Genomic DNA, 22,150 nt, shown 5'->3' on the forward strand with positions numbered 1-22,150 from the left:
ACACAAGTATTATGAAGACAGCTGGCTGGAGTTGCAGGTGAGGGGAGGATGCATCCACGGCTCAAGGGTATGACCTGCTTGGGCTATCCAGTAGTCCCACGCTTGGCCTTGTAAGCATGGCTCTCGTATACACTTGACACAGGCTCCTCCCCAGGCTGGCCTGGGGCATCTCTTCTCCATTCCCACATGGTTCTCTCAAGGCACAAACGTGAATAAAACAGGTGCACCCAGAGTCAACACAGCTCCAAGGAGATGGAAGCTCAGATTTCCTTGGGACCTAATTTCACTGGAGGCCAGATGATCAACATGGCCTAGTCATTTCCAGTACCAGGGTGAGCTGATAGCCCAGGTGGGGATCCACAAGCAATTTGCTTCTTTCTGCAGCTGTCTTGGCTCTGACCTTCACCTACTGTTGCAAAAATGGCTCTGCAGTCCATCTGATTAAGCAGATGTGACAGGAGATGGATCCCCTGGGCAGGGGAAGGGAAGGCTGAGGTCTGGCAGCTTCTCAATCTCTACAATTTACATCCTATCCTAACCAAGCCTAGGATGCCCCTATGCAGTCCAACCAGTGGAAGTGGTAGTGGCTGGTCCCTGGTTCTCCAGAAAGCTAGAACTTGGTGTGAGGGATGCAGAAGCCACCCAGAATCCTCTGAGTGCTTGGCTCAAGTGGGAGGGGAGATGGAAGGTAGGTAGAAGATGGGTACAGAGATTTATAGCATGTACTCTGGAAGAAAAATATGCCAATTTTTTTTTTCTTTCTAAATGTTGAGAGAGTCCTTGGCTAATGGCTTGAGAACTTCCAGGAAGACTCTGGAGAGTTCTGGAATACTGATGGTCATTTGGGCTCTGACATTTGTCCTCTATTGTAAGGGGGCTCACAGAAAGCATTCTGCTTCTAAACCTACTATGGTTTAGAAAACCTACACCCCACTGCAGGGAAGACAAGGAAGACAAGCCCTGCGTGCGGCACTCACACCCCAACGCCCGATCCCATGCAGCCTCGGAGGATAAGCTTCTCTCTTCTGCTCCTTCCAGCCTTACCCAAGTCAGACTTAGACTTTTGCAGCCAGAGGGACCCTAAGGACTCCCCAAAGTCCAAGATTTTCAATCTTAAAGACCCTTGCCCTCTACTGAGAGCATGACAATTTTCTGCTGACTGAACCCTGACTCCTGCTGTGGATAGATCTGGGCCTTTTTTCAATTTGCATCCCTACTGGCTAAGGTTTTGTTGAACTTTCTATCTTGTGGTGTGTATTATGACAACAATGAAAAACATCCATTTCTGAATATAAAATTAAATTACAATAATGGATATGTTTGTATGAGAGTTCATAAGCATGGAGTGAGGGGTTTGCCCTTGATCCTGAGGACAGTAGAGAATCATTTATGTAGCTCAGGATATGGCCAGGCTCAGGGCTCAGTGATTTATACACACCTAGCCACTAATCCTCTCATCAACTCTCGAGATAGATACTGACAGTCCCATTTTGCAGATAAGGAAACTGAGGCTTGGGAGGTTGAGCGACTTTCTCCAGGTGCCATAGGTCAGAAGGGCGAAGGCAGGATTAGAACTCATGACTATTTGACCTCAAAACCTACGTGTTTTCCAAGATTCCAGGTAGGCTGGGGAGCTGTCACACCTTTGGGGTCTCTGTCTCATCATTATCAGGCTGGTGCAATATCACTCGGGTCCCTTTCCAGATGTAACAGTTGGTTCGGGATTTTTCAGCAGGCCCTCTCCTTTTTAAAAAATTGAGAGGTAATTAACATATACTGTTATATTAGTTTCAGGTATATAACATAATGATTCGATATTTGTATATATTGCAAAGTGATCTCCACAGTTAGTCTGGTTAACACCTAGCACTATACACAGTTACAATTTTTTTTTCTTGTCATGAGAACTTTTAGATCTACTCTCTTGGTAACTTTCAGATATGCACTACAGTATTATTAACTATAGTCTCATGCTGTACATTACACCCCCAGGACATTTATTTTACAACTGGTCGTTTGTACCTTTTGACTCCCTTCACCCATTTTGCTCACCCCACCCATTACCTCAGGCAACCACCAATCTATCTGTCCTCTGTATCTAGGAGCTTGGGGTTGGTTTTTTGTCTTGTTTTTTCAGATTCCACATGTAAGTGAGAATATATGGAATTTGTCTTTCTCTGTCTGTTATTTCACTTAGCATAATGCCCTTAAGTTCCAACCATGTTGTCACAAGTGGTAATATTTCCTTCTTTTTTATGGTGGAGTAATATTCATATATATATATCACATTTTTTTATTCATCCGTTGATGAACACTTAGGTTGCTTCCATGTCTTTGCTATTGCAAATAATGCTGCAATGAACATGGGGCTGCAGATACCTTTTTGAGTTTTAGTTTTCATTTTCCTCCGATAAATACCCAGAAGTGGAATTGCTAGATCATATGGTAGCTCTATTTTTAGTTTTGTGAGGAACCTCCACACTGTTTTCCATGGTGGCCACGCCAGTTTATCTCCTCACCCGCAGTGCACCTGGGTTCTCAGTAAGGCATCTCCTCCACACCCAGTTGGGCCTGTCCATATCCTACCTGTCTATTTGCCCCTCCACCACGAAACCTTCTCCAGACCACCTGTCCTTTCTGCAGACGCCCCGTCCCGTTTGTGCATCTTCCCTCATTGCCTTCTATTGTCAGCCACGGTGCTGTGGTCTCAGTTGCCCTGGAACCATGTGACCTCGGTTGGCTTGGGCTAGGCAACTTCCAACATAGGCTCCGCCCCTCAGGAAGTGCTCCAGGGTGGGGCTTGGCCAGAGAGGTGAAGAAAGGGGAGGCGTGTGGTGAGGAGGAGAGCCATGCTCAGGGGTGGAATCAGCTTTGGCCAAGAAGAGGTGTCCGTCTGGGGCCAGCAGTCTTAATCCCTGAGATTTAAGGGGGAAGGAGGAAATCCCACGTGCAAAAAAGGGTCCTAGGATGAGTGTTATGAGATGGGAGTTGAGATGACTGTGGGAGGTGAGTCAGAGGTAGAAGACAGGACCATCCTTCCTGCTGGTGGGTGATGGAGGGGGCCCACATGCCCCAGACGGAAGCTGTGTGGACAATTTCACAGCGGGTGGCAACGCTTTCTTCCTAGCGGGGGAAGCAGGCAGGCCCAGACCTCAGAGCCCCACAAAACTGCTGGCATCTGGCCTGTCAGTTTAAAAGCCTGAGGGATTTTACATTCCAGAGCAGGCCAGAGGGACACAGAAGTTGTCTGATAAGTAGGGTTTTTAATAACTTCCCTCTTCCTCAGTTGCCATGGTCACGTCTCGGGCATCATCTCATCTCTTGCCTGTAAGACACGGGTCATCTGGGAGGGACCTGCTGCCAGGCGAAGCAGGCAGAGCAAGAATGTGCTGGGTAATGGGACGGCAGATACAGTGATAAATAACCCCAAGCGGTCCCCTTCCTCACGACACTCACTAGCCACCCGTGTGACGGCAGCATCTTAGAGTGTCTGAGCCATGGTTGTTCATCTATCTGTAAAATCAGGAAGTGTATATCTATCCCAAGATGTCTGGAAGATGTCAAGCTCTTGGTGGGTACTTGAAACAAGGTTAGATTTTTTTTTTGAAATTTTTATTGGAGTCTAGTTGATTTACAATGCTGTGTTAGTTTCAGGTGTACAGCAAAGTGAATCATATATATATATAAAACTAGTTCTGTGTCCCTCTGGCCTGCTCTGGGACATGAAACCCCTCAGGCTTTTAAAAAGATAGGCTAAATGCCACTGTTTTGTGGGGCTCTGAGGTCCAGGCCTGCCTGCTTTCCTGCCCACCATGCAATAGATATACATATCCATTCTTTTTCAGAAACAAGGTTAGATTACCATGCCTTTTTGCCCAGGGCCTATGTTTAAGGTATGCTGGCCACAGCTATTTCTCCTGAGCCCTCTCCCTTCTTCCTCTCGACTCTACCTGATAAGAATTAGCTCTTATGCATTTTTTGGGTCTTTTACCAGTTTCTAAGTGCTTGCTGTCCTAAGTTCTTTACATCCATTATTTAATTGGATCTTTAAAACAACCCCCAATATTATTATCCCTATTTTAGAGATTTGGAAACCAAGGCACAGACAAGTCAAGTAACTTTCCCAAAGTCACACAGCTCATGAGTGAAAAGGTGGGACTTGAATTCAGGGCTCTTCGGTGTCGGTTAGGTTAATCTCAAAGACTAGGTTAATCTGCTCCATCTGGGTGCAGGACTGAGTGAGGAAGCAGCCTGACCACAGGCAGAACTTCAGTGGTTTTGGAGGGTCAAGCTTTCATTCTGAGGAACGACACCCAAACGTCAAAACAAGGACCTAGGTACAGGATATTGACTAAGAGAAACCACACACACACACCACTTCGCTTAAATGGCTTTCACTTAATTTATTTCCATCGACCAGCTAGGCAGCAACTGTGGGCTGGCAAGAGGGTCTGGGGGGCACATGCTGTCTTGTCTAGGATGGACCAGTCTCCTCTCAAGGCCTTGACCACCCCTCTTTCTCAGCTCAGCCGGCTCATCTGCTGCTGTCTGTGTTCCTCACTTGGAATTCTCGGTCCCGATCAGCACAGGGGGTGGAGCCCCCGAATGGTCAGCGTGCAGTGGTGGCTACTAGTTCATCGCACTCCACAGAGATCCAGGGAGCTGATGTCTCCCGAGACCTGGGGGGCCAGGCTTGGCACAATGAAAGGAAATGCTGATGTAAAATGTGATGATTAAATGTATGGGGCAAAAGCAAAGCATTGTTACGGAGGGATTGGGTATCACCTCCCTTGCAAAGAACTAAGCTGAAGATCTAGCTTAGGGGGCTAATCCTTGCTTGAGGTCACAGATGAAGAAAGTAACACCAAGACTTGAATCCCAGTGTCCCCAACTCCTTGTCTCTCCCACCTGGGGTTGGAGTCTGAAATTCTTGACTCCAGAATGGGCTGAAGACATGAATGCTTTGAAATGCATGGCTTTCCCTGCAAAGAATGCAGCTTTAGGGAAACACAGAAAATAAGATGATTTTTTTGTGTGTATGAGAGCTGTAGGTATCAGCCTCCAGAAAGCAGGTCTGTGGAAGCAGGAGCTTTGTTCCTACGCATAGGACTGTTGCCGGCACATGCCAGGCCCACTGAACTGGGTCAGGCAACTTTGTCGTTTCCAATCAATACATTGTCCACTGAACTCAGTATTTCCAAACTGGCATTGCCATAACCTGGGGCCTCGGGAAAAACTCTTGTCTCACAAAACACTTTCTGAACGAGGGGTATCGTGAACAGGAAACTTGGGAACAGAAGCTGGTAGGAGGTAGAAAAGTCAAGACAGAAGTGAAACAAAATGTAGAGAGGAAGGGGAAACCATCAAGAACTCAGCTTTCAAAAGATCTGTTTGTATGTTCATTTATTTTTATTACACACCTCCTTTTCTGGAAAGCATTTAAGAGGACTAAACTGTCCAGGAGATGTAGCAGAAAGGTGTGCACTGTGGTAGGGACGTAGCCACAGATCCAAACCCTCTGCCTTTTCTTAGGGCTGTGACTTTAGGCCAGTTACTTAACCAGCCTGATCCTCCATTTTCCCAGCTAGAACACAGGGGTTGTTAAAGATTAGACACAATGTAGATAAGGTGCCCATCAGCGTGGCTTCCTGGCTCACAATCGACCTCAAGTGACTGGAATCTATTATTATTGTTATTTTACCAAAAAAGGAGGAGAGAGAAGCATCCGTGCTGTCATACAATCACCTCCACCCTCATCATCATGATCATCCTCAGCATCATTGTCACAAATACCTACTGAGCGCTCACTACGGGTTGGATGCTAAATGCTTTACATGCATTAACTCATTTAATCCTCACAACCTCACGTGTAGGGACATGAGGAAATAGACACAGAGAGAGGTTAGTAAGTGATCTAAGACCACACACCCAGGACGTGGCATCAGTTTAAGTAGGGTGACAGCTCTTGCTAGCATCAGGCTGTGTGCATAACCCGAGATGCCCCAGGATGTCACCAGACCAGTAGCCTTTCGGATGCCCAGTGACCTACAGAATGCATGTGAAAAAATTCTAACTGCAAAGCAATATTCAAACATGACATTGATGGCTTGGATAAAATCTAGCATCAGCAAGCACCCTAGACTTCAGACTAAAACTAGCCCCTTCCTCTCCCTGGTTGCTGAACAATGGAGCACAGAGGAACCCCACTGATTTCCAGTTCACTCCTTGTAGCCCATCATTCAATGTCCTCAGGCGGGCCAGTCATCTTGTCCCAAAAACCACAGACGAGAGGCAACAAACTTACCACCCTTTGGCACTTCTACTATTGGAAATAAACACACAGCGGAAATCTCTGGTTAAAATGCATGCAATGTTCCTTTAAAATACACAGGCGCTTTCTAAGACAGGCATTTCACTTGGCAGTTGGACGCTCAAGCCTCCAAATTAAACAAGAGTCTTAGTGAATTGAGCCAATTCATCTGCTTGGTCCCAGTGTAAATGTATACGCCAGTGTGGCCGTGGGTGTCCGTGTGCAGCTAGGGAGTGTTTACATGGTGAGAGTCAAGCCTGGACAGTTAGGATTTGATCCCTCCTTCTTGCTTTTCCTCTGTTGCTCCGCGGTCTACTCTTCCCTGTTCAGAGGTGCAAATTCTCTGCACAGGGTGAGCTCGCAGCCTGGGGTTCTGGCCCCCAGCTGAGGAATCAATGTATCTCTTATGATGTCCTTTTCCTTTGAGGTTTTGGGCCATTGCAACAGGTGTGGACACCAGACCCTCATGAACTGAAGGAAGAGCAGACTTGAAAACTCCTTCAAACCAAGCACAGGACTGTCCTTTAGAAAGACAGTGGAGAGATTTGAAAGTGAAACTTTCAGCACGTGAACAAAATATTGTAGAGAATCTTTAAACCTCCATCACACTTCTAACCTTATTCTGTCTCCATTTTACAGATGAGGAAGCCAAGGCACAGAGAGGGTAAGCCACTTTTCTAGAGTTGCACAGGATGCAGTGACAGATCCGGTGTTCACACCTAGGGAGCCTGGCTCCAGAGCTCGTGTTAAAATTGCTAAGTGTCCTGCCTGCGGCTTCACCATCTGGAGACGGCACAGTCAGGATTTCAGCTTGAAGATGTCTGCTCTAAGGGCTGACTCTTTTACGGAATGACTGTGAACTTGGCCAAGTTAATTCATGTTCCCGGGTCTCAGTTTCCTCCTCTGTAAAATGGGGTGACATTATTCACGTGACACATCCTGCTGGATTGTGATAAGGAATAAATGATATAGAAAATGTGTGTGAAAGAGATTTATGAAGATTATAAAGAGCAGTTAAGAATTATACATGGTTTTAGTGCTTTTTGATCTACAGCGTGTTATAATCATGCTACTTAATCTTCATGCCAACTCTTTCATCCAAGTCTTATCAATCCCAACTCAAATATGAGGAAATTGATACTCAAAGAGGAAAAGTGACTTTCTTAAGGTCCAGGACATAAGCCAAGTTCTTCTGAATTCAAGCCTAAGACTCTTTCACATGATTCTTTTTTTTTTTTTTTTTTTTTTTTTTGCGGTACGCGGGCCTCTCACTGTTGTGGTCTCTCCTGTTGCGGAGCACAGGCTCCGGACACAGGCTCCGGACGCGCAGGCTCAGCGGCCATGGCTCACGGGCCCAGCTGCTCCGCGGCATGTGGGATCTTCCCGGACCGGGGCACGAACCCATGTCCCCTGCATCAGCAGGCGGACTCTCAACCACTGTGCCACCAGGGAAGCCCTACATGATTCTCTTATGCTAAGAGTTCACAGGGTTTGGGGGCATGGACAATGTCATGTTCTTGTTATTTTATTTTATTTTATTTATTTTATTTTATGTCTCTCTGATCAGGTAGCATAGTGACTTGAACATGGAAAGGATTTTGTTGGTTTGTTCTTGACTGAATGAAACATGACTGGATGGAGATGAGGCTTGATTCATCAGAAACTTGGGAAAATGCAAGTTCTAACTGAGTTTCTGATGAATCTAGAATCATCCTGTAACAAAGGCATTGAAAATATATCTAAAAGGTTCCAGTTCACTCTCTTTCTCTCAGGAAGAGAGGTGTGATACACATCAGTGAATCTTCACTGGTGGCCTAAGGATCTTACAATGTCTCCTAGTCATGCAATTATGGAACTTTTAGAACCAGAATGCATCTTGGAAATCATCTGATCCAACTTTCTGCTCAGTGGATAGATTCCCCCCACCACTGTGAACCTCAGCTGGCAGCTGAAGACCCGGGCCAATCCATCCTTTTCTCATACTTTTCAGAGTTGAAGTTAGATAATTTGGATTCAAGTATCAAACCATCTGTAAGAAATGTAACATCAAGATATGCCTCAGTTTCCTGATTGGTAAAAGCATACTTTGATAGCTTGCCTTTTTCACTAGCTACACACCTGGGAGATTGTCCCATATCAATATAGAGAGAACTGCATAACCCTTTCACACACACACACACACACACACACACACACACACACACACACACTCAATTATTCAATCAGTCCCCCATCGGTATAGTTTATTTCCTATTTTTTTGCCATTGCAAACATTCTCATGATAAATATCCTTGAACGGAAAAAAAAAAAAAAAGAAAAGCAGGACCTGTTTCATAGGTTGTGGTGACAAATAAATTCCTATAAAGCACTTAGAACAGTGCCTGGCATATAATAAACACTCTACAAAGGCTAGCTCTGATTATTTTAACTTCGTTAACTGAATACTTGAAATTATTAGAAGGGGAAATTTTGGAATAACTGGAAGAGGAAATGAAGCGAGAAAACACGCAGCATGTTAAGGGAATGCATCAGTCATGATTAAGTTTAGGTGTGAACGACAGTGTAGACCAGGTAGAAGTTTCTTTACACCTTACATCCAATAAGTTAGGAGGCAGGCAGTCCAGAGCACCCCTGGACTCCGTGGCAACAGGGATTCAGGCATCTTTAAGCTGAATACTCCGTGATGCGTGGCTTCTCTGGAATATGTCATGGTCCCAGTTTGCTGCTGGGGCTCTAACCACGATAGCCACATTCCAGCCAGTGGGACGGAAAAAGGCTGGGGAGAGAGGTGGGGACAAAGGGCATGACTTTGCTTTTAAAACCACTCCCAGCAAGTTGCACACACCACTTTAACTTCATTGGCCAGGACTGAGGTACCCAATCACACAACTGCAAGGAAGGCTGGGAAATGCAGTCTTTAATCGGGCAGCCAGGTGCCCCACAAAAAATCACGCATCTAAGGACTGCAGAAGAAAGACAGAAGAGGTATTGGGGGACAGTCAGTGATCATTGCCACAGGAAGTTTGTGGACTGTGGGGAATCGCTGTTCATCAACCTTTGCTTTGGTAACAGGGAGACTTTGGGTTCAAGCTAAGAGCTTTGGATTCATGCCTCAAGCATTTTCATTAAAAGTACCTCCATACCCCCAAACCATTGCCTCTCTGAGTCACCGTCCAACAGGCCATTGCACAGGGTGGAGGTTCCCCACTTCCCGAAGTGGGTGTGCATGCTTCAGTCATTGGCCCTTGGGTTGACTTTGCAAGGGTCTCAGACGTACCCATGAGGAGCTGAGTATCCTGGGTGGCTTGTGGAGTCAGTTCCTGAAACTTACATTGTCAAAGATGAGCTTGACTCAGTCCTGAGCCCAGGTCAGACCTTGAACATTTGAGCTGCTTTTCTTCTAGAGAGAAAACCATCCCTGATAGAATCTCTTTGAGACTCTTCTTCTAACCATGTAATGTAGACTTTCTGGTTACTGGAAACATTGAGCAAATCCCATTCTCACTGACTGGGGCCTGTCTGTGTTCACTAGAGCTCCTTCTCTTATTCTGTACCCGATCTTGCTTTCTCGTTCCAGTAAGTGGTCCCTGTCTACAGTGGTTCCATGAGCAGCAGGAATTTTGTCAGGATGCACATTAATTAATTTCTGGAAATCAAAGCAACCTTGGGATCAGTGATTTCCCCTACGTGAAGGATAATCTCTCTCTTTTTCTCTCTCTGTCTACCTCCTTCCCTCCTTCTTTCTATTTGGAAATGCCATGGAACGTGAGGCAGGGGTGTTGGCTGCCCTGTGACCCATTTCCTCAGTGGGACCCTCAGAGGGGACAGGATGTAATTTGGAAAGAAAGATGGCCTCAGTCAGACCCACGAGAGGGTCTCCTGCGGTCACAGTCTCCATTGAGGGGCTGCTTGGTTTTCAGAGGGACTGAGTGCATTTGTATGAGTTGTAACTCGTCTCTGGGGCTAAATTGTGGAGTAAGTGGAGTCGGTTTCAGCGCCCTCTAGCTCCGCTTCATAACCGCCTGCTCCCTCCTGGGTCCCCCGCTCTCAGAGTATCTGACCAGCGTCGTTCCTCTCTGTTGTCTAAGAGCTTCCCATTCTCCTAAATGTTGCTTAACTACTCCATTACTGACTTCTCCTCAAACCACTTAGCATTTGAAGGGTACTGGACTAGAGATAGTGAAGGGGTCCTCACTAAACATGTTGAATAACTGAACCAAACTTGGAGCAACAATGTGATTTTGAGGTAGTCAGACAAATGTTAGGAATTTAAAGAAATCGTCAACATTTGCATCAAGAGTTTGGCGATTAGCAGCCTCCCCTCCCCCACCCCGCCAAGGTCATACAGATAGTAAATTGTGGAGGTAAGGTTCCAACCCAGATTCTCTGCTGATCACCGTCCCAGGCCCCAAGGGGGATTTCAGAAAGGTCAACAGAGTGACATTTGGGGACAGGTGGGTCTTTCAGGGTAGTTCTTGCCCCTCCCTCACAGACTGGCTCTGCTCTCTCTGGGGTGGGCTTGGGCTTGGGGAGTGGACCTCCAGGAGAAGCTAAATAAATGGGATTTGGGTTCCCAATTCAACTCGAATCTAGCTGGGAGGACAATTGACAGGAATCACAGAACTGTGGAGGTGAACCAGCGGCAGATTTTTGTAGGAGAAATTGGAAGGAGTCTGGGGCAACCTTTCCACCTCTTTCTTCTCCTCGACTCAACCTGAAAGTACGTCAAATAATGTGGTTTCAGCTCCGTTTAGCTTCTTTCAACCTGAAAGTCAAAGTTTCTCTCCAAAGGAGGGAAACCTGCATGAATGGAAACTGAAAGAAGTTAACTCAAAGCCCTGTGAACTGAAACTGATGAATTTCACACAGCTCCGGTTCATTTTTCTCTCCTCCCATCCACCCCAACACCCCCGATCATATTCATTCAGGGAATGAGTCCGATGTAGATGTTTTTCCAACTGCCAGGCTCAAAACACCATCGACACACCAAGCTTATATTCTGTAGTTACGATGGCTCAAGATGGCAAGGAATTATGTTTGCTTTATCTACCGCTGGCTTTGCCATGCTGGACTCATCGGAAGGATGCTTCCTTTTAGGGTAGAAAACCCTTTGCATAGAGGGCTGGGCAAATTCCCAGGATACCCGGGCTATTGGAAGGAATACTGCTTTCAGAGATGGCAAGAAAACGTCTGCTTTCCTTTCTGCCCTCTTTGAACGAATAGTCTCTTCCCTCCCATGAAAAGATGGAAGTATCAGATCTACCCAAAGTTGCTACTCAGAGGGCCTGATCCTGATGCAATGAAAGGCAGTAGCTGAGACCAGTCGGGCTCATCTAACGCTGGAATAACCAGTGGGTGACTGCGGAATGTGATTTGGAGGTTTCCGTCCAGGGCTTGCCTCCAAAACATCTCTCCCGTAGCCCCCAGTGGCCACCAACAGGATCCCCAAGGGGGGTCATCAACTCTAGGAAGATCGTTGAATGTTGAAGGCCTGCTGACAGCATGAGCGACTCGCTGTCTCCTCTGGGCTACCTGGAGAGAAAAGAGTAATTTACTGGACAAAAAAAAGTGCCAACGTAGAAATTCCTTCATCATTTGGGTGGGTTTCTTAACCACTTCTTGTATTTTACTTGAGTCTTCTGTCAACTCAGGAAGGGGCCTGAGGGGAGGAAGGGAACCAAATGGAATGGAAATGAATATTTAATTGTGTCTTTTGCAAAGAGGCTTCGTGCATGCCATCTCAATTCATTTTCCCAGGATGTGTTTACCAATGGCTGTTGTGAAACAGAGACAAGTCCGAGATCTAGGAAGGGACCGAGCTAGATTCGAACTCCCATCTCTCTGACTTCTTCCATAATTTCCATGCTTTCTTTCTAAATGAAGGGATTTTCAAGATTGCCTAGTACAATCTGCCCATTTTATTGAGGAGCAAGCTGAGGCCACAAAGGCCTCACCTAAAATCATACAGCTAGTTGATGTCAAAGGAGGGGAAGACCATGTTTCTGGGTTCCTAAACCACAGTGTCTTTCAACTAGTCCCCATGACTGCAACAAGAAGAGTCAAAAGGCCTTTTGCAAAGGCCAATGAAAAAATAATCAGGGTATGACTATGGGGTGGGGAGGGGAGTGATTTATATTTTAAACATTGTTGGAGGGAAATTATATATGAGCCTTCTTGCCGCAAGTTTTCATTATTATAAGCAGAATATTTCTTTATGTTGCAAAAATGAACCTAGCATAGTGAACAGTGGAATTTGCTGTAAACAGATTCTCTACAGGTGTGGATTAAAAATACCAAGGTCCTGGTGATTCTGATGTGTACCCAGAGGTGAAAACTCATTGAGAGTAATTTTATTAACTTCTTTGCCTTTAAACTCACCTTAAATGAAAATGTTTTGAAATTAATTATCATAATTCAGCCTGTGAATTAAGATCCTACCTTTGTTGGGTGCCATCTGCAGAATTTCAGCAGGCTGGCTAGACTGCAGATGGGTAGATGTTTCTCCTTGGCTGTAACCCACGTTATACCTCATGCAGGTGTGATTCAGAACGCATTATGGCGAGAGAAGGGCTTCTGCTAGTCGTACCCATCTGACCCCGAGATTATATGATTTAATGTGTGTATATGTGGGTTATGTCAGACTCCCACATATTTTTAAACATACAATATAGATATCTGCATACTACCTAACTGAAATGATTACAGGTTTTTCTTTCTTTTTCAGAGTCAATGATTTTGAAGAAATATGACAGTATTTCTGGGGGGAGAGTTCTCACCTCCTCCACTGCCCCGGTGAAAATCTCACTCGGAACAATACATCTTCTGTGAAACACTCTGCACAGAAAGTTGTGGGAATAAATCTTCCCTCTCACCACTGGAGCTGAAGTCAAACCGAGTAGAGCACAGAGGCTTTGGAAGGATTGACACTCCAAAGGAAGAGGGAAAAGTGTCCAGAAAATGGAATAGGTTGGGGGAGGGCCCGGCAGAGAATTCCCTTCTGGCAACTGTGCCGTGTGCACTGTTAAGAGTGTGAGTTAAGGCAGAAAAGACTATAAAGACCCCTTTAATAAATCTCAGGCTCTTACCTTTCATGCCCCTTTAGTGGAGAATCATAAAGGAGACCTTGGGCTCTACTTGCTTTACAGCGGGGAGAACGGCCACAGGCAAACTGGCCCAGCCACATCTTATGGCTCCAACTGCTAGGGCAGTCCCAGACCGGGTCCGGGGTAACAGGTCCAGCAGGCTGGGGAGCTGGATCTTGAATGTGGGGGGGTCTCTGAGACACCCGCACACTCTCCAGTCGCTCACATTCATTTGGAGGAAGTCCCTTGTTCTCAACTGTTAGGGCTAGGAAGCCAGTGGAATTGATGGATGTCCCTTGTGAATTAAGCGGTTGATAGATGTCCTTTATGAATTAAGATAAGATTGTAAATCACATTTCTTTTATTGAATGAATTTTATTTATTTATTTATTTTTGCAGTACGAGGGTCTCTCACTGTTGTGTCCTCTCCCGTTGCGGAGCACAGGCTCCGGACGTGCAGGCTCAGCGGCCATGGTTCACAGGCCCAGCCGCTCCGTGGCATGTGGGATCCTCCCGGACTGGGGCACGAACCCGTGTCCCCTGTATCGGCAGGCAGACTCTCAACCACTGCGCCACCAGGGAAACCCGAATTTTATTTATTTTTTAAAGGGCCATTTATTTATTTATTTATTTTTGGCTGCATTGGGTCTTCGTTGCTGTGCGCGGGCTTTCTCTAGTTGTGGCGAGCGGGGTCTACTCTTCATTGCGGCGCGCGGGCTTCTCATCGCGGCGCGCGGACTTCTCATTGCGTGGCTTCTCTTGTTGAGGAGCACGGGCTCTAGGCACGTGGGCTTCAGTAGTTGCGGCATGCGGGCTCAGTAGTTGTGGCTCATGGGCTCAGTTGCTCCACGGTATGTGGGATCTTCCCGGACCAGGGATTGAACCCATGTGCCCTGCATTGACAGGAGGATTCTTAACCACTGCACCACCAGGGAAGTCTCTTGAATGAATTTTAAAATCGCCTTCTTCATAGGGCCTGCCCTTATCACCCAATCCCCTTTACCGGGCTTTCTTTTCCCTTTTCTGTAGCACGTGTTACCACCTTTGCACACACATTTGTTTGCTTATTTATGATGTTAACCCCCTTTCCCTCCAAAAGTAAGTTCCTTGGGGCCAGGATCTTTGTTTTGTTCACAGATGTCCCCAAGCCTCTAGCACAGATGGCATGCCAATATTTTTGAACTCAAGAATGAATCAAAACCCTCATCTGTGACAGGCGCTGTGCTAAATGCTTTCACAGCGATTCCATCAAATCCTGAAAATACCCTTCAGGGCAGGTTCTATTAATAACCCGACTTCATACGCGAAGAATCCAAGGCTTAACCAATTTAACTGATTGCCAGAAGCTCTCCAAGCAGCCTGACGGGTTAGTCCCCGCAGAGGTCACCGGCGGAGACGCTCCAAGCAGGCGGCTGCCCCCTGGCTGCCCATTCCCGCCTGCTCTGTGGTGAAGGCCTGGGCTTCCAGAAATTTCTTTGAAGGAGAAGCCCTGTTCTCTGCGGTTCTTGAGGCACTGCTGGCCTTGCTGTGGGTTCTTGCCACCTGACGTTCCAAACAGAGGCATTTGCTAATTTCCTGGGGAAGGCTCCAGGAAGGCTTGTCCTCGGGTAAAAGCTGTTCCCAGTAGGTGAAAAAAAGGGAAGTTTTCAGACCACCGCACACTTGGAGGTTTCACTTTCAGTGTTGTGTGGAGCTGACAAATAAACCTCTTCTGAGCTGGCGCTCCTTCCCCTCCAGCCCCACCCGCTGCCTCTCTGCTTTTCCAGATTCATGTGAGTGTTTTGGTTAACTTTATCCCCTCCTGTGTGACTGTTGTTCTACCACAGATTAATGCGGGGCTTCTGGAGCCGAGAAGACTAGGCTGAATTACAGGAACAAGCTACAAGCCAAAGGGAAGCACTGCAGCTTGTGTCCAGTCCCGTCCCAGATATACACCCGCACATCTGGACAAGAGATCATGTGACAGCTTGAAAAGCCAGAAACATATCCTGGATACCATAAAAAATAGTTCCGTTAAATTAAAAAGGCTTTAAATACTGGCTCAGCTGGTTTGGGGGGTCTTTATGTCTCTCTCTCTCTCTTTTTTCATTGTTCTGGAATTCGCTGTAGGATTTGTGATTGCGGAAGACTGTGAACCCATCGGACTGTGAATTTGTTTGCAAGTTTTTTGAAAGTTCAGCCAGCCCTTCTCTACTGTCGTAACTTTGGGCATGGCTTGTTGATTTGGGGATCGGGACTTGGTATCTTGGTAAAAAACAAAACAAAACAACACACTCGAATAAAAAAAGAAACCCTCCCCTTTCCCACTTGCCAACCCCTCCCTCAGATCCCCCCAAGAAAACCATCAAAACCTTTGGCCAAATCCTGTCTCCTTTGACAATATTTAAGAAAGATCCTGTAGGGTATTAAGCTCTAAAATAGTATCGGTGAAGAGAAATGTCATAGTTCTCTTTGGATAGAATCCAGAACAGACTGGAAATAAAGAGATGAATGGATGTGAAACACCAAAGTATGGTCAAGACTTGATTCCTGCAACTCGGAAAAAAAATCTATTTTCTTTTTCTTACGCAAATAAAACATTCTTGTGTTGCCCACTGGACATATCTTTCTCCCTGATTTACCAAGATTGCAGAAACCAGGATTAAACAGGGCACCCATTCCAAAACCAAAAATCTGTTTCCTCAAACTATCGAAAAGTGAATGACTTTGAGAAGCGAGCGTGTGATTAAAGGACAAAAAAGGAAAATCGTGCCTCGTTTCTTTTTCAAGAATGGACAGCCAGTCAGGCAGAATGGTCTCTGCTGGCATTTGCCTTATCGGCTGGTGATAGTTCATCTTTTAATTTAGGAAAAAGTAGCCAAAGCAATATTGGTAAAATACCAACAGCTTTGGGTTTTCTAAAATATGTAAAATCATGTTATTTTCACCTATTCATTAGTTCAATACTTCTCTTCCCACCCTGGACTGTTAGCTTCAGCCAGGACCTTGTCTGCCTTGTTCTCTACTGAGTCCTCAGTGTCCAGAACAAAGTCTCACCAACGCTGCTGCCTGGTTTCGAGCGGGGTGTCTCTGTTTGCCCCTCCAGATGCACTCTGTACCTTTTCTCACCTCATTCTGTGCCCAGGGGCTGATGCCTATGAACCGTGATCCATGGGCTCTGTGATGGTTAAGTTTATGCTCCAACTTGACTGGGTCAAGGGGTCCCCAGATAGCCGGTAAAGTATTGTTTCTTGGGGGTGTTTCTGACCGTGTTTCTAGAAGAGATTAGCATTTGATTTGATAGACCGAGTAACGTGGGGGGGGCATTATCCAATTCATTGGGGGCCCAACTGTAACAGAAAGGCCAAGGAAGAGTGAATTCTCTTTCTCTCTTCTGGAGCTGGTATGTCCACCTTTTCCTGCCTTCAGATATCAGAGATCCTGGTTCTTGGGCCTTTGGACTCCAGGATTTACACCGTGGCCCCCAGTTCTCTTATACCACTGACTTTCCTTGTTCTATAGCTGGCAGGCAGCAGATTGTGGAACTTCTCAGCCTCCATAACCACATGAGCCAATGCCTATCATCAATCTCATACATGTCTGTGTATATCCTATTGATTCTCTTTCCCTGGAGAACCCTGGTTGACACAGCCTCCCTGGCCCTCCAGCTTTCCTTTGGAAACCAATGAAAGCACCAGGGAATATCAGCATCGAGCTGGCTGAGTCTCTGGGCTGCAGCCACAGCCCCTGCCAAACCCAGGGATGGTAAAACCTCCCTCCTTCTACTCCCAGGATCCTGTACTATCCCTTGTAATAGTCTTCATTAAACTCAGAAAATGACTCCTTTTGAGTTTATCTGTTTCTATCATTATCTGTATTCTGCTGGGGTCCTGACTAAGGAAATTAAGATTTATTGAACGAACAAATGAAGTGAGTTGGCAAGTGGGAAAGGGGAGAGTTTCTTTTTTTATTCGAGTGTGTTGTTTTGTTTTGTTTTTTACCAAGATACCAAGTCCCGATCCCCAAATCAACAAGCCATGCCCAAAGTTACGACAGTAGAGAAGGGCTGGCTGAACTTTCAAAAAACTTCATTGTAGTGAGCCATACTTATGGATAATTGCAACACGTTGGTTCCAGAGCCATTTCCTCCCAGGTTCAATTCTTTAGAAATGTAGTTGTCACCATTAGTTCAAGACTCCAAGGATGCCCTGGAGTTGTTTTTCTCCAGTAAAATCCCACAGTCTAATCCAACCCCTTATCGGTTTCTCTTGTGATCAATAATATGAACAAACAGAGCAGTTTGCAGCATTTAGAAAGGTCCATTATTGAATCACCTACCTATTCATCCATTAATTAATTAATTAATTAATTCATCATTCAAGAGAAATTTAATAAGCCCCTACCATGTGCCATGCATCTGGGGATGGCAATTTTATTTCATCTTGCATGCCACCTGGTAGATTCATAGCACATGGCATTGAAGTAAATTCTGAAGCAGTCTGAAATCAGTGGGAAAATGTGCCCAGGTCAATTAGTAATGTCTGCCATGGATAGAGGAATGGAAGCACATATGATCAATATTTATAGGACCAGTATTTGCCATCTGTGTGTTAAAGAGTAAGCAAAAAAAAAAGCAACATAAACCCTAGTAACAAGCTTATTTTTGCCTCCCGTTTTGCTGCCTCATAAAACTGTGTGCTTGCTCAAAGGCTTCTGATATACAATAACTACCTCTCCTCAGATGCACCCAAATGATTATTTGATTGTACAAAGACATCATTGACCTGAAAGTGCCTATTTTCATGATTTACCTTATGGATTATATTTGCTGGGTTACAACACACAATTAAATGGAAAGTTTTTTCTGTCTACTTTCCTGAAAGGGAAATCGTGGACTGCAATGACCAGCCAGCCCCCAACCTTAGTCAAGATGAAGATTTGCTAGCAGGTTCTCATCACTTTTCAGTAAATTGTCACAACCATCACCCAGGAGTCAAAGGCATCCTTTACAATAGCTTTTCTCTCCAGACCGGTCTCCCTGGAATTTTTAAATAAGGAAAAACACATGAGGAAACTTACTCTCCTTAGCTTTTCATTCTCGATTAATCAATTTTGGTTCTATAGCCAGCTCAACTCATAAGACACTGGATTTGACCTACAGATTCCTTGACTTGAACTTCCTGTGTCCTGGGTACACAATCCTCTGGGGGCAAGTTTCCTGATTGCCCTGTTTGGCACCTAATTCTCTTTCTTGAACCCTGTTTCTTTAATACAAGCTAGCTCAGCAGCCCTGGGAAAACCACTTACCCTCTCTCTGGGCCTTCATCTGACAGGAGGGGGTTCCATAATAAAAGCTAATAATTATTGAGCACTTACTTTATGCCAGGCTGTGTAATAAATATTTAAATGTGTACATAGTTAGTACTAAATTACTACACTAAACATGTAATAGATGCTTCATGTTGAGGATCAGCAACTCTTCCTATAAAGGACCATACAGCAAATATTTCCAGCTTTGCAGGCCATATGTTCTCTGCTGTGGTTACTTAGCTCTGCCACTGCAGTGTGAAAACAGCCGCAGACAATGTGTAAACAAATGAGTGTCATTGTATTCCAATAAAACTTTATTGGAATAAAGTTTTGCCTGGATAAATTTGCCTGAATTAAGTTTGGCTGGATAAGAATTTTCCCATTTAATTTTTGTAACAAGCCCATAAGATAGGTGCTAGTTAACTAGATAGATTAAGTCACTTTTCTGAGGTCACTAAGACAGGAAGAGCCAGGATGCAGACCCAGACTAGTGGCCCCACCCTTCTGAGTTTCTAAAAGCACCAAACATTGACCCACACCCTGCACAGGCGCCTCCTGGGGCCCTCGGCATCCCAGCCGGAGTCCTATCAACTCTCTCCTATCCCCCTTAACCTCTCTCAAAAAGGTCACCCTTCTCAGGCATTCATTTCCTCTTAACTCACTGTCTGTCCTCAGCACGGAGTTTGGCATCAACCCCAGAAAGTCCTAAATCCTCTTACATTCTGAATATTAAGTCCTCTGCCAGACTGGGGTTTCTCTCAGTCTACATACAATTGGAATGAAATCACCAGATGAAACCAAAGAGCTCACATTTGAACAATGCCTGTTCATTGAATGCGTTGACTACCTCGTGGTGTTGAATTTGAACCTGTAGTTCCACTGTCAATTTGCCATGTGACCCCAGGTGTATCATAATCTCTTGGTTTCTTATCTATTGAGGGGTGATGTTAAAAAAGAACAACCCGTAAGTTTGTTGTGAACTCTTGCCAATAGAAGCATTATGCAGTCATGGAGATATGGCATGCAGTGATGCCAAGCCAGACCTTATTTCTTTTTTCTTTCTTATTTCCGTGTTTTCAGGGATGGCTGTAGAAGTATTTTACTCACCGCCAGTTAGTGGTCTGTACTTGTGTCCAGTGGTGCTTCTGTCCCAGGTGGGTGGGCATGAGTGATAGAAGCATCACTTTCAAGCTTTTGTTCCTGTCATCTATGCTGGGTTACACTCCAGCCGAGGGTGGACCCGTGGATCCACCCGCTCATTGGGCCAATATTTATTGTGTGCCAGCTCTGTGCCAGACACAAAACAGCCTGGGAATATGGTGGTGGACAACCCAGACTAGATTCCTAGAGTCTAGCTAGACCCACAGACACTCAACCACTCCTTAACCAGGGTTGTAATGACATGCATGATAAGTGCTGTGAAGCAAGCTGGTGCTGTGAGCACTTAGGACAGAAAAGGACTCCAAACTGAGGTGAGGAGAGTCCAGGGAAATACTGCCTAGGACATGGCTTCCTCCTCCTCCATCTGCTGAACCTGGCTGTGTAAAGGACCTGAGGACAGAAGAAGCTGGGTGTTCTGAGGAAATGAGGCCAGGTGCTAGGGGTCTTGGGGGTATGAGTTGAGGCCAGAGAGGTAGGCAGAGGCCAGAGTGGGCAGTGCCTTGTAGGTCATGGGAGGGAGAATTGACTTTATCCCAAAGATAATAGAAAACTATTAACAGTTTTCAAAGGTGATGAATAGGGAGTAACATGATCATGGAAGGGCTAAGAATGTATAAGCTCAAAAGGATATTGATTGATCTTAAAGTTTTTGAGGTAAAAATGTGACACCAGCCAACTTTCTCAACCTTCTCTCCCTGTATTTCTTTCTATTCTCCTTCCCTTCTCTCAAACAGATGGGTCTTCTTTATATTCCTTGAATCCCAACTACACTGCCACACCCTGCTCCTCACTGGAAGGTTCTCCCTACTTCTAGGTGCTCATCTAAGCCCTGCCATCCTTCAGAACCAGTTCACGTCTCACCTCCTCCATGAAGCCTTCTTGGGTGGCCCTTCAACAAATTACAACATATAGTCAGCACTGTAAGCAGATAAGAAGGGGAAAGACTAATCTCTCACATCAGTCTTTCTGTCTAAAGTCCTTTCCAAAAGTCCCAGTTCCAGGCTTTCTCTCCAAACCAACTTGTATTTTCTCTCACCAGGAAATTGTCTGCTGGCCATGAAACACTACCTGGCTCATCCAAATCCTACTCTTCCTTCAAGATGGACCTCAGAATGACTCCTCACAGGAACCCTCCCTGACCACTCCTGTGGGAAGAGACTTTGATCCATCCCTCCTCTCGAGTACTATCTACTTACTGATTAATGCCAGTTAAGAAGAAAACATGAAACAAAGCAAACAAACCCTTGTTTGCACATCTACCTTGTTCCCTTGCTTGACATAAGAATCTTGAAGTGTGGGGACCATGCTCTGTGACTCTTCCTACAATTCTTTTCACTGACTCAGCATCCTGTAGATGCTCAATAAATGCATGTTTCTTGATATTTCTTGGTCTGTGGTCACATACTCATTTGTATGCCTGGCTTTGTGGAAGATGAGAGGCTTCTAACCTTGTCCCTTGAAGTCCTTCTCCATCGCTGTTGTCAGAGTGACAATCCTAAAGCTTACTTCTGTATCATTTCCCTCCCTTGAGCCATCATCTTGGCTCCTCATTAACCATGTGATAAAATCTAGACTCCTTGAAGAGTGCCTCCCCACACTTTTACTGTGTTTTAATTTCCTACTGATGTGTAACAAGTTACCATGAACTTAGCAACTTGAAACAACTCATATTTATTATATGGGAGCCTGGGCCTGACTTAGCTCGGTTCTCTGCTTCAGAGCCTCAGCCAAGTTGCAATCAAGCTATCAGCTATAGCTGTGGTCTCATCAGAGGCTCAAATGGGGAAGAATTCACTTCTAAATTCACTCTGATTGTTGGCAGAATTTATTTCCTTATGGTGGCAGGAGTGAAGTCTCCTTTGGCTATTAGGAACCTCCTACAGTTTCTTGACATGTGAGCTTCCACTTACTTAAAGAGCACTTGCTTTCTCACAGCTGACAAGGGAAGGAAAAACTCCAGGGCAAGTTTTCCAGGAGTCTTATGTAATGGACTGGAATCAATACCATCACTTTTGCCATATTTTATTGGTTAGAAGTAAGTCATAGGACCTTTCCATTCCCAAAGGGAGCGGATTATACAAGAGTGTGAACAATAGGAGGTGGGGATCTAGGGTCTGTCTGCCACAGACTGTAGCTCCCTCTACTGCTTCTGGAAAGTGAACTCCAGCAATGCCAGATGTTTCTACTTCTGACAAACATACCACCTCCTTTTACATTTCTAGGAATTTATATATGCGTTTGTATCTGACTGCAGTGTCTTCTATCTTAGAAGAATTGAATCATTCCTTTCTCTGTGATATTTCTCTTC

The 22,150-nt window shown here is 45.3% G+C and overlaps 1 protein-coding gene across 1 annotated transcript in view; it reads left to right on the forward strand.

Annotated features, from left to right (window-relative positions):
• The window catches only part of RUNX2 (RUNX family transcription factor 2), a 302,059-nt gene extending 280,892 nt beyond the window's left edge, over positions 1–21,167 (forward strand). The window contains exon 6 of the mRNA XM_067006329.1: positions 20,882–21,167. Within this exon, the coding sequence (XP_066862430.1) occupies positions 20,882–20,958 (77 nt within the window). The 3' untranslated portion in view covers positions 20,959–21,167. The remainder of the gene's footprint in view (positions 1–20,881) is intronic.
• The last annotated feature ends 983 nt before the right edge of the window (positions 21,168–22,150 follow it).

The sequence above is a fragment of the Kogia breviceps genome, chromosome 10, assembly GCF_026419965.1.
Source record: "Kogia breviceps isolate mKogBre1 chromosome 10, mKogBre1 haplotype 1, whole genome shotgun sequence".
NCBI classification, from domain to species: Eukaryota; Metazoa; Chordata; class Mammalia; order Artiodactyla; family Physeteridae; genus Kogia; species Kogia breviceps.